This window comes from Pteropus alecto, unplaced genomic scaffold, assembly GCF_000325575.1.
Source record: "Pteropus alecto unplaced genomic scaffold, ASM32557v1 scaffold7, whole genome shotgun sequence".
NCBI classification, from domain to species: Eukaryota; Metazoa; Chordata; class Mammalia; order Chiroptera; family Pteropodidae; genus Pteropus; species Pteropus alecto.
The window spans coordinates 58,962,979-58,975,260 of NW_006494614.1; the positions used below are offsets into that span (position 1 = coordinate 58,962,979).

At 47.2% G+C, this 12,282-nt stretch overlaps 1 protein-coding gene across 1 annotated transcript in view; it reads left to right on the forward strand.

Moving 5' to 3' along the window:
* The window catches only part of CDH13 (cadherin 13), a 962,058-nt gene that overhangs the window by 873,746 nt on the left and 76,030 nt on the right, over nt 1-12,282 (forward strand). The window contains exons 9-10 of the mRNA XM_015600622.2: nt 411-593; nt 5,824-6,077. Coding sequence (XP_015456108.1) covers nt 411-593; nt 5,824-6,077 — 437 coding nt within the window. The remainder of the gene's footprint in view (nt 1-410; nt 594-5,823; nt 6,078-12,282) is intronic.

Consider the following 12,282-nt stretch of genomic DNA (forward strand, 5'->3'; position numbering starts at 1 on the left):
GCCATGGTGCTCTTGTTATCTGGTTCTCTGTTGTTTGAGGTCAGCGAGGCTGCAGGAACATGTGCAAGCAAAAATGTATAAAGGCTCAAACTCAATAAAAGTTTGTTTCTCACGTATCAGCAGTTCAAGCGGTGTTCCCAGTCACCAGGTTGCTCTCCTCCATGTGGTGACTCAGGGACCCAGGCTCCTTCCCTTTTCCACCCTCGCCTGGGGTCTTGTGGTTGTCTGCATTCAGGCAGACGGGAGAAGGGCGCGAAGAAGAGGCACTGCTGTTCTCCAGTTATTATTTATTATTAAATGAAATAATATAGGTAATGTACTCAATACCAAGCATGCGGTTAAGAATCCCATAAATGGTCTTTGCCATGTGTTTTCAAAATAATGACAGCAGCCATCTGCTTTGTTTGCAGTTTCAAGCCACAGTCGAGGAAGGAGCTGTGGGAGTTATTGTCAACTTGACAGTTGAAGACAAGGACGACCCTACCACAGGCGCGTGGAGGGCTGCCTACACCATCATCAATGGAAACCCAGGGCAGAGCTTCGAAATCCACACCAACCCTCAAACCAATGAGGGGATGCTTTCTGTCGTCAAGGTAAGGATGCTTCCGACTGCTCCTCCCCTGCACATGAGCACTGAGAGCCTATGATGAGGCTCATGGCCTCGCTGCATGGGGGAGTCGCGGGATAAGTCAGCCCTAGTCTCTCCCTCCTGGACCTAAACAAGAAAAAGTTCACAGCTTTATCCCTATAGCATAAGACCAACCTGTCTGACAGGTTCCAGAAAACTCAAACTTATGTGTAACTTTAAAAAGCCAAACTTAATTTTTAAATGAGATTCTCTATATGTTCGATAACGAATTATCAAAGATATGTAAAAATGGGATAGCTGAAGGTTTTTTTTAAGATCTATGCTCAAAATGGGTATTTTGCATTTCTCCTTAATCTCTCTTAGCAGAGTCTCAGTTATTCTCTTCAAAACAGGAGATAATTACATCCATTGGCTAATTCTTGGTGTGAAACCTCCTGTGAGCATTGCTGCCCAGCACGCCGACCCTCTCTGGCGGCAGGTGGAATGAGGAGGAAATGTGATAATGAGTGTCGAGCCCTAGGCCCCTGCAAGGGCTCTAGAAACGCTGGGCGGGAGGGAGGTGGCAAGGAACGTGTGATGCCGGTGGTCTCGGAGTCCTAGAAGGAGCAATTTTCACACACTTCCACTCTCGCTGAGAAGTTCTGGGAAGAAGTTCTGCAAGACCAGGACATTTACTGGAAGTTTCCTTCCTGGCGGGTGAAGCCATTTGCCTCAGAAGCAAGGCATAATCGTATTTATAGTAATTGTAGCTATGAACAAAGCAGAAACACACACTCTCTGTGTGCCCTTGGCCAAGATATTTATTTAGCTGTTTTCTGTGCCTCATTTTCCTCATCAGAACACACACTCCCTGTGTGCCCTTGGCCAAGATATTTAGCTGTTTTCTGTGCCTCATTTTCCTCATCAGTGAAATGAGGGTGGTAATTAGAACTTTTGTGAAGAATTCATGAGTTGATATGTCAAAAGTTGAAAACAGTGGCAGGCACTTCGAGCCTGTGCGAGTTACCTGAGGCTGCTGAAACAAATGATCACAAACTTCGTGGCTTTTAACACAGATTTATTCTCTTACAGTTCTAGGGGCCTGAAGTCCAAAATTGGTTTCACAGGCCTCAAGCTGCAGGGGTAGTTCCTCCTGGAGGCTCTAGGAGAGAATCGATTTCCTCATCTTTTCAAGCTCCTGGAGCTGCCCGCATTCCTTGTTCACAACCCTTCTTTATCTTCAAAGCCAGTGTACAGCATCTTCATACCTCTCTCTGACTCTGAGCCTCCGCCTCCATCGTCACACCTAATTCTTCCTTTAACTTTCCCGCATCCTTCTTTTAAGAAAGTCTGAGATGACCTGGGGCCACCTGGATAACCCAGGATCATCTCCCCATCTCAAGGCCCTTAGCTTATCCACATCTGCAAAGTCCCTCTTGTCACATACGGTAATATATTTGACGGGTCCAGGGATTAGAATGAGGACATGTTGGAGGGTCATTATTCAGCCTAGTATAGGGCCATGTAAACAACTATACCAACAAAGTTCTATACTGCCCCTGGGGGCAGGAGCCATCGAGAATGGAGGTTGTGGAGATGCTTCCAGCTTGCTCCAAAGCAAAAGGGCTCCAGGTTCCTTCCAAACCCCGCCCTGTTCAGCGCCTCCTCCAAAGTGAACCTCAGGCATTTTCCTGAGTTATTAGGGAAGAAGAACTCTTCCCAGTTCTTCTTCCCTAATAACTCAGTCAATGGCAGAGTCGTTAGGAGATCCTGACACTGCCCTCGCGCACACACGGCTGCAGTTTGGAAGCTGTAAAAGTTATGAAATAACACAGCCACTGGACGTCCTCTGCGGCTAGCCCTATATCTATCTATAAAAGCCATCAAATGCCGTATTCCAGACCTGCACCGGAAGACAACGCCTGGACAAATATACCTCCTCATCCTGAATCCTGGAGGAGCAAAATTCCCCCAGCGTGTGTTTGTGTCTGCTACAACTTGAGGGAAATAAAATACAAGTAAAACTAGACTGGAGAAGGACTATTATCCCCTCCCCACATTCCCACTTTGGCCCACGATGCTGGAATTCTGAAATGTTAGCATATAAAAGAATCATCTGGAATGCTAGCTGAAACACAGCTTCCCAGGCCCGCCCCACACCTGCTGGGTCAGAACGTGAGAGACAGGTGCCACAAGTGATGCCGGTGTTCACAGACCACGGCCTGGTGAATGAGCGCTGCTGTAGGAAGAGGAGTTTCCACCTGCAAACTCCTTAGGAGGAAATGACCACGGAGTCCGGGGCTCTGCCTGGGCTTCGACTTTTCTAGTGAGTGACTGTGCTTCAGAACTGAAACGAAGACTCCCCTCATTTTGGCTGCCTGCCACAGGCATCCCTACAAAGGGCTTGGAGCTCTCCCTGCTTCTCAGCACACCTGGGTCAGAGCCCCAGGATGGCCTTCTAGAGTAGGGATTCCTAACCCCTGGGCCATAGACTGGTACCAGTTTATGGCCTGTTAGGAACCAGGGCCCACAGCAGGAGGTGGAGCAAAGCTTCATCTGTATTTGCAGCTGCTCCCCAGTGCTAGTATCACTGCCTCAGCTCCACCTCAGATTCTTATAGGAGCACTGGTCCCCGGTGCCATAAAGGTTGGGGACCACTGTCTAGACGCAGGCCTGGCTATGCTCCCCATGCTCTCCACTTTGCCAACAACTCAAAGCATTAATTAGAAATGATTTCAGCTGTAAGTAACAGAATGCCAGGCTGATAGTAGCTTAAATAATAAAGAAGATTTAATGAGCTCTATAATTAAATGAAGGTAGGCCCGTTTAGGATTGGTTGGCAATTAAAGGTGTCAGAGAACCAACAGGGGGCACCACAGATGTTTCTGGCTTTTTCCTCATGGACATAAAATAGCTGCCAAAGCCCCAGGCATCACATCTTCTCAGTGCCGTGGTCCAAGGCAGGAAGCAAGGAAGCAGCCAAGCAAGTGAGAGAGAGTGCTCCTCTCCTCTCATCAGGGAAGAAAATATCTTTTTCACGGGTCCCCCAGACAACTTCCTATAACATGTCATTAGCCAGATGACACATACACACCCTTAGCTGCAAGGAAGGCTGGAAAGTCCAAATATGGCCTTCGGGACTCTGAGGGAGAATGGGGGTGGCCATGGCCATGGGGCAGCCAGTCATGAGAAGTTCTGCCCTAACCAGTTAGCAGGCAACATACTGAAAAACTAGCAGAAGTCCCCGGATCGTGTGGTTTCCGGGGGAGTCCTGCCTCCCTCCAGGACTGGACCCTAATGGTTCTGGCCAGTGAGTACCTGTTTCCTCTTTAAAATCTTCTGGACAGAAACACCTTGAGTTGCTTCGTAAACCTATTCCAAAATGCCAAAGAGATATTCTTTTGGCTGAATATAATCCACGCTTCATCTTAAGTCTATTTTCTTTTTTGTCCTCAGAGAAGAAGGAAGCTTTGAGAAAGCAGGCATTCTTGAATCCCCAGACCTATCATAGACTTAAAAATTACTGTTGGATCACTTCCAAATCCCTTTCTTTCAGACAAGAAACCCCAGCTCCTTTGCCTTCCCACGTGGGCCAGCTTTTCCAGCCTTGAAACCCTTCAGGACAGTGGCCCACACTGTCTCTTGACACTTGATGAAATATTAATTGAATCAAATCTCTGTAACTTTATTGGAGGTATTTTCAATTTTCTCCCATCCCCGACACAGGGACCCTACACCAGACAAATCACATTAATAAGGTCATATCCCTGAGACAACAGATGGCTTCTTAATCCAGCGTGAGCCAGGGCGGGCAAAAAAAAAGAGCCTGGGGCAGAAACCTACGTTTCACCATCTCCAGGTGGACAGGCCCAGGGCCTCCTACAACTGGAACTATCACCCCTGGCATTGTGCAAATGGAAGTAAGCACTAGAATGGTTCGCTCCCCAGAAAAGACCGGTCTATCGCCGTGCGGCTCACTCTCGTGCTCTGTTTCCCTCTCTCGTGGTGGCATCGTTCACTTCTCAATTGCTCTGAAGCCAGTCTTCTGCTCAGGGAATGCCAGCTTGGGAACGAACCTGAACAACAAGGCGGGAGGGCGGCGGCTCTGCCAGCACGTCAATCCCACGTTCTTCTTCCTCACCGTCTTAATGGCTTGTTATCACATCGGGCTCTAGACCGATTCATCTCCCCTAATCTTTACCACAGTCCTTTGTACTGGGACTTTATCGACGGGAAAGCTGAGACTCTGGAAGGTGCAGTGACGTTCCCGTGGTCTCATATGTCCTATAGTTATTAGGATTTGACTCTGACCCCTCTTGTATTTAGGAGTGAAAATGGCACTTTCACCCACCAAGTGTATTGCTTTCTGCATGGATAAAGCTTCCCAAGGCAGGGCAGAGGGCTGGGTCCCAGTCAGCATCCCATGTAGAAACACTACCTGGTATGACAGGCAGTTTATTGTCTCACTGGGGCTGCTCACTGGCCTTGAGGGCAGAATGATCCACCATTGTGTTGGACTGTCCTGGACATGGCCATGTGTCTGGTGTCACTGCCCTGGCTCAGTATATGGCCAGAGAGCCCCCAAGTCATGGCAACAACTGAAAATGTACCCCATACCTTTTCAAGTGCCCTCAGGTGGGAAAGGGCCCAGCATCTCAACCACATTTGCCTCAGCCTCTTAAAGCCTTTTCTCTACATGGCATTCTACTGGAAAATGCATATCTGTGCCAGGAGATTCCCTACTCTAAGTGCTGTGAGCCTCCGGCCCCTAGACCTCATGGCGAGTGAGTGGGAAACACTAAGAGTGGAACCTTGATTTGCTTTTCCCCTTCCATCTCCCATGGTTACAGAGGCAGGGTTGCCATGAAGCTCAGGCTTCAGCGTCTCTCATCCACATGAGCCCCATGAGTGTCATGAGCTGTGGAGTTGCAGGTTATGGGAGGGAAGGCTTTTTAATGTCAGCATTGCCAGGGAGCCATCTAAAGAGATCTTAGAAGGAAGGCCTCAGATCTCTGAGTCTCATGTAATGTGTTGTTATTTCTTTCTCAATCTAAAAAAATTAACAGCTTTCACACCTAATTTTGTATCTGTGTGTTTCACATTCTTTTTTTTTTTTTGAAAAAGACTCCAAATTGCATAAAACTTAGCTCACAAAACCTGGATCCATCCAACCCTAAAGGTCCACTGCTGCTCGTGGAATGTCAGAGGGACTTTGTGGCAGACACACATGCTGAGCTCCTCTCTCTGCTTTCCAGCCTCTAGACTATGAGATTTCTGCCTTTCACACCCTGCTGATCAAAGTGGAAAACGAGGACCCGCTGGTACCCGATGTCTCCTACGGCCCCAGCTCCACGGCGACCATCCACATCACTGTCCTGGATGTCAACGAGGGTCCAGTTTTCTACCCCGACCCCATGATGGTGACCAGGCAGGAGAACATCTCCGTGGGCAGTGTGCTGTTGACAGTGAATGCCACAGACCCCGATTCCCTGCAGCATCAAACCATCAGGTGGGTCCGAGGCTCTGTAGCCAGAGGCGGGAGACAGACACAAATTGCTTTTCTTTTCCGGTTGCAAGGGCTGGGTGTCAGGAGCCAAACTACCATTCAATTAAACTTGTTAATGATCTGGGTGAGTGGGAGGTACATGTCAAAATGAAGAGTTGGCAGCTGATGGCACCAGGGGACCAGGCTTGCTAAGTTGGAACAGACTCTTGCACCTGATTCCAGGGAGCAGACCAGTCTTGGAGAAGAGTGAGTTCAGGGCTGTGTTCCCAGATGACCAGAGGGGTCTGCCAGCGCCAAGCACAGTCCCCAAAGGGAGAGAGAAAGAAGCCACAACATATGACTCCCCATACCTCAGATACTTGACCCACTTTATTGTTACAACTTTATGAGAAACGTGTTGGCTGTTCCACGTACAGACAAGGGTCATGTGAATTCAGAGAGGTTTGGTAACTTACCCAAGGCTGCCCAGCCTAGTGGCAGAGGAATCAGGATGGAAACAAGACAGTCTGCAAAGTCCAGGCATGCTCTCTGCCGAGTGCTGTGGACTCTGAACAGTCAGAAAGGGAAGGGACAGACATTGCCTGGTATTTAGAAATGGACTGTCGGGACTGGGTTTTTGACTGATGAACGGCAAGCCCCCCAAAAAAATCTCCAAAAATTTTCATCTCCCTTTCTTAAACACTGTCCAGGGCTTAGAAAGAAGGTATTTTCGTAATGAGATTTAATTAAATGATCATTATCCACGGTGCATCCAATGCTAGCAAAGACAAGATGCCCTCGTGGGTACGCTGCTTCACAATAAACAATTGGCATGCAGGTCCAAATGCGCGTTTATCTCCGCAAAGAAAGTTATTAATCTTTCTCTTCCAAAATCTAATCTTCTCATCTGAGGTACAGATAATCAAGTATTAGACACACTTTTAATAAACATGTGTCTTATTTTCCTGATTTGAAACACCTGAAAATGTGCCACGGTTTCCACATCAGCCCCCTTACAGTGGAGCAAGCTGGCAGACAAGCAGCTTAAATTATTTTTCAATCCCAAAAGGGGATTTATTTTTACAACAAAACTTTCTGAAATGCCAGATGAACTAGATAAAGGTGCGAAATAATACCAGGTCCTATAATAATGTGAATCTGAAATAGCCAATCTTTGTTTTTTCATTTCCCACTTTTTTTTTTTTCCTTTTTCTGCTTGGTATCTGGCAAAGGAAACATGCAATTTAAACATCAAAAAGAAAGCTTTCCTTAAGTACTTAGATGGAAAAACCTTTAGCTTAACAAACTGTATAGCAGTTGCACAAATTTGTGGTATCTTTAGGAGAGCTTAACTGTCATTTTGGACTTCTACAATAGGAGGTAAAAGGGAGGGAAATGAGTTTAAATGGGGTCGATATTGCTAAACCTGAGACTCTGCCATTGCTGATAACTTGGGATGTTGCCAGGCATGAAAGGGTTGACGTGATGGGGATGGGGAGGGACAGGTGCGAGCTCTGGGAGTAGAGGTCCCACAGGGTGGGACAGGCTGCGGAGAGGTGGGTCTGTCTGGGCTGTTCGTTGAAGACCAGTTTTGACCGCCTCCGGCAAAAGGGAGAACTTGTTGGGAGATTCTGCAGTTTATAGACTCGAAGAATATGTTTAGAACCTGGCCTGAGGCTGCACAGGAAGTAGGGCACGGTTGAGTCTCGAGGTAATGGGAACTGACAGGCTGGCACAGCGTGATCTCACGGGAGAATGGACCACCCCTAGCCATTTTCCATCCTGTGTCACTCGGCCCATGGTTCACATGCTCAGAGATGAGTCTGCTTTACCTGAGCTGGAGTCACGAGTCCCCTGACCCAATGCACCCTGACAGGCAACGGAGGCGATGTTCCCAGAAGCGGCGGCCCACCACAGCTGGCGGCCGATTGAGAAGGGGGAAGGAAATCCTGTCTGCCAGGGGAGTATGGCTCTTGGAGTGCGGAGACAGGCCACAGAAAGCGGTCCCAGCAAAGTGAGTCGGGGGACAGGACTCCAACCTAGAGAGGGAGCGGGCGACTGGCAAGGGCCAAGACATTGAGGGACATCAAGGCCAGGATCTGAGCCACAGAGAACAAAGACCCAATCACTGGAACTGGGGGACAAGGGTTCCCCATTTTATCACGGGTAGAATGTGAGTGGCACCGACTGTGTGAGAAAAGCAGGTCAGGGAAACAGTTTGTAAATTCCATGCGGTGAGTCAAAAGCAGGAATCTGGAAAGCCCTGAGGAGCTTCGTGTTTCTACAGTTGGTCATCACAGGTGTGACCCTCAGCCACGAGTTGCCAGGACCCATCTCGGAGTGACTTAGGCCAAGGGAACATGTGTTGGCCCACATAACTGAAAAGTCCATGGGAACGAGGGCATCCGGCGTGAGAATTCAGGTGCTCAGAATATATTTTCTCCACCTCTCAGCTCTGCTCTTCCCTGGGTCGGCTTCCCCCTCAGCCGTATCTGTATGGCTGTGGAGAGATGAGACTACCAACAACACAGGTCCCGAGTTCCACCAGAAAAGCTCTTTCCCAATCAGGCGTACAGCCCCAGGGCCAGCTCCGGGTCTCACTGAGCCCCCTGGGATACACACTCACCACTGAACCAAACAGAATAGCAAGAGGTTGAAATGTGCCCATGAGCTAGTCCTGGTACATGAGCCTACCATCGCCCCAGCCTCTCGCCGTGACAACCTGGAGAGGTGGCTTCCCACAGCAATGCAGGAGGTTCTTCCCGGAAGATGGGAGTGGATACTAACCCATCAGAAACTGTGGAGAGCCACTGTGACCAAGTTCAGTTTTGTGAATCCCCTCAGAAAACATAGCTGAGTGGTTTCTCTGCAGCTGATGTGCCTGAGTTCTTGCATTTACAAACTGGTGTGGCTGAGCAGGGCCTGGACAAATCCCTTTTCCAGCCTCAAAGCAAAGTAAATGTGTGTGTGTGTGTGTGTGTGTGTGTGTGTGTGCCTGGACAAATCCCTTTTCCAGCCTCAAAGCAGAGTAAATATGTGTGTGTGTATGCGTACGTGCGTGCGCACGCGCGCGAGAGCAAGACTGAGAAATTTCTGTCTTCTGGGATTCAGAGTTATGAATGTATGTGCGCGCGCGCGTGCATGTGCGCAAGATAGAGACAGACAGACAGACAGACAGACAGACTGAGAAATTTCTGTCTTCTGGGATTCAGAGTTGCCTAGAAGTGACCCTTTCTCAGCTTGGTACAGAATGGACCTCCCCTCCCCTCCCTTCCCTTTCCCCTCCCCTTCATCCTGCCTCTCTTGGTGCTGGTTCAAAAGCAGGGATAACATCACTGACAGGTTGAGCTATTGTTACAGGAAATCTTCCGGGAGAAAAAATCTCATTAATTATTTGCAGCCTTTGATCCTGTACACTGAGAAGCATTGTCCCTGAGGGGCTGTGTGCACAGAAGAGGGTGAGTAAGGCTGCAGGGAGGGTCCAGACTGGGACACAGTTTTCTAATAATGCGTGCCTGGCTCCCCAGAACTCTCAGAAAGACATGATGGCCTTGTGAGTGGTGTTGTTATTGTTGCTGTATTAACGATTCTTCGGGGAGCGGGCATTGAAAGAGGAAACAACTTTGCACTGAGAACTCTTATAGATAGCTCAAGGTGAGGTCTGAGTTTAATCGACAAAGGCGCACACAAAAAGATGCTGTCCCAGCCATCTGCCCCGGAGAGGCCCAGTTCCCAGCAACAGCACTGCGCTGGGTTCTGTGGTCGCGCAGGTTAATGTGGGTGTCATGTCTGTGCGTGTGAGTCCACGAGTCTTCTCTGTGTGTCTCTCTCTCTGTGCCAGTTTCTCTGGGTATGTCCTTTGCTCTCTCCATTTCTGTTACCTCACCTTTTCTGTATCTCTGTCCCCCTCTGCCCTTTCTCCCTTCCTCCTCTGTCTCTATTTGCATCTTCCCCTCCCTCTGTGTCCATCTTTTTTCTCTATCTCTGTCTTATTCTCTCTTCCTCTCTCCCTTTCTCTCCTTCTTTCCTCCCAGTCCTCTCCTCCTTCTCTTCCTCCTCTCTCTCCTCCCTCTCCCTCCTTCCTCCTTTTTCTTTTTGTCTGTCGCTCTCTCTCTCCCCCTCACCGTCTCTATTTCTTTCTCGATCTCATTTCAAGATTTCCTGTGACTCAGCTCCAATAACCCCATTTCAGCATCAAATGACTAACCACTCAAGGCTTTTTAGCACAGTGGGAGATGCTCCTCCTGACCAGGATCCCGACAGTCTGATTTGGGTCTGAAACAGAAAACCTCTTCCCCACCTCCAACCCCCACAAAATTTAGGAACTTCTAACTAATTCCTGGTCTAGCCTGAGTCCTGTCTTCTGTGATGAAAAGCATGACTCAGGCACAATTCCACTGCTGGCCCTGTTATGCACTCTTTTATCTCACCAGGGAACATTAAAATCAGCAAAAGGTGCCTTGATCTCTGAGAAGCCTGTACCTCCAAAGACAGGAGGTGTCCAGGCATCAGAGTGAATATTCTCACTAAAAAGCCTGGGTTATTAAAACGTGTTACAAAGCCCATCATCGCACTGTGCTCTTAGCCAAATCAAAACAGACAACAGTGATCTAGTGACAGATGAAATTCTCCTTTTTAATAATTTGTATCTTCTTATCCTTATTATAAAGTTAACATAGTTCATAGAGGAAACTTTTGAAAGGCAGTTAAGAATAAAAAAAAGATAAAAAATCTTTAATCATTCTACACAAGGAAATCTCCTTTTAACAACTTGGGTATATCTCCTTTAATCACATGTCTGAGTACTTTTCTTATTTATTACCAAAATTGGCTCCCATCATCCACCCTGTTTGGAACCTGCTATTTTTAATTTCTAGTGTATGATGAACAGCTTTCCAAGAAATAGCCATTATTTTTAATCACTGAATAGCATTCTGTCATTCTATTACACGGATATATGCATTAATTTATTCATTCTCTTTTTGTTGGATATTTGTTTCCAATTGTTAGCAGTTATTTAAGAAAAATGTCAGTGGGCATGCTTGTAGCTAAATTGTTAAATTCATCATGAAATTTCTGAAGAATTTTCAGAAACTACTTTGAGCAAAAGTATTGCTATCGTTAATACTTTTTGCCATATAAAGAATTTTTTGCGTTTTAATAAAATTTATATTTTCCTTTATGATTTGGATTAATGTCATGCTTAGTAAGTCCTTCTCTGCTGTGAAGTCATGTAAATATTGGCATGTCCCAAAGCAGAGCTGGTTCTGTCCTCTCCACATATGACATAAGACTTGCTTTCGCCTTCAGAGTAGAGCCTGTCCTCCACATACACAAGACGGGAATCAGGCACTCCTCAATGACATTTAGTGTCTCTAATGAGGAACAGACTCGTGCGACTGAACTCGTTGGCTAATTATTGTCAGGAAGAGCAGCTCAGTGATAATTATGTTAAAATGGAAATGACTACATTTGCTCAACATTCTCCAACAGCAAAATGAATGACAGGGACTAAGCATTGCATCTTTGATTTGGTTACTTTGGGGCTGCACCCAGCAGCTCAATAATTTTGAATGGCCTGAGAGGACTTACTTCATTCCCTGAACAATCAGGGGATTTTCGTTGAGGCAACCAAGTAGCAATTTCTATTCCGAACATTTTTCAGACAGAACTCATCTTGTCCAAGGTCCGTAGTAAACAGCTCTGCAGCAGTGACTTCTGCCTACATATCGAACATATAAGATATGTGTTGAGGAAAAATATTGTCCCTACCCTTGTAAAATTACCTATCACTGTTCAACATTTTTCGGGAAAGGCTCATTCATCTAGGGAGCCTGCAAGTATGTGTCAAGCAGCGCTGTATCTGTGAGGATTAAGTTTGACTAAATATGAGGAAAATTCAAAATGATAGTGGCTCTAAGAGGTAGGAGTTTATGTTTTTGAAACAAAATAAGCCTGGAGTAGGCACGGCAGTCCACGGCTTGTATAGAGGTTCCACCAGCCTGTCAGGGGCCCAGGTTCCTTCCTGCTCACCATTCTGTCACCCCTACCCTAGAGCCCTCTTGCTCATGGTCTGTTATGGTGCTAGTGCTCCAACCTAATATCTGCATTCCAGACAGCAGGGTGGGAAAAGTGGGGGGAAAAACAGGTGACTCCTTTCTTTCAAGGAGACTTCCTAGAAATCAACCACATTTCTATTTATCCTCTCTCTCTCTCTCTCTCTCTCTCT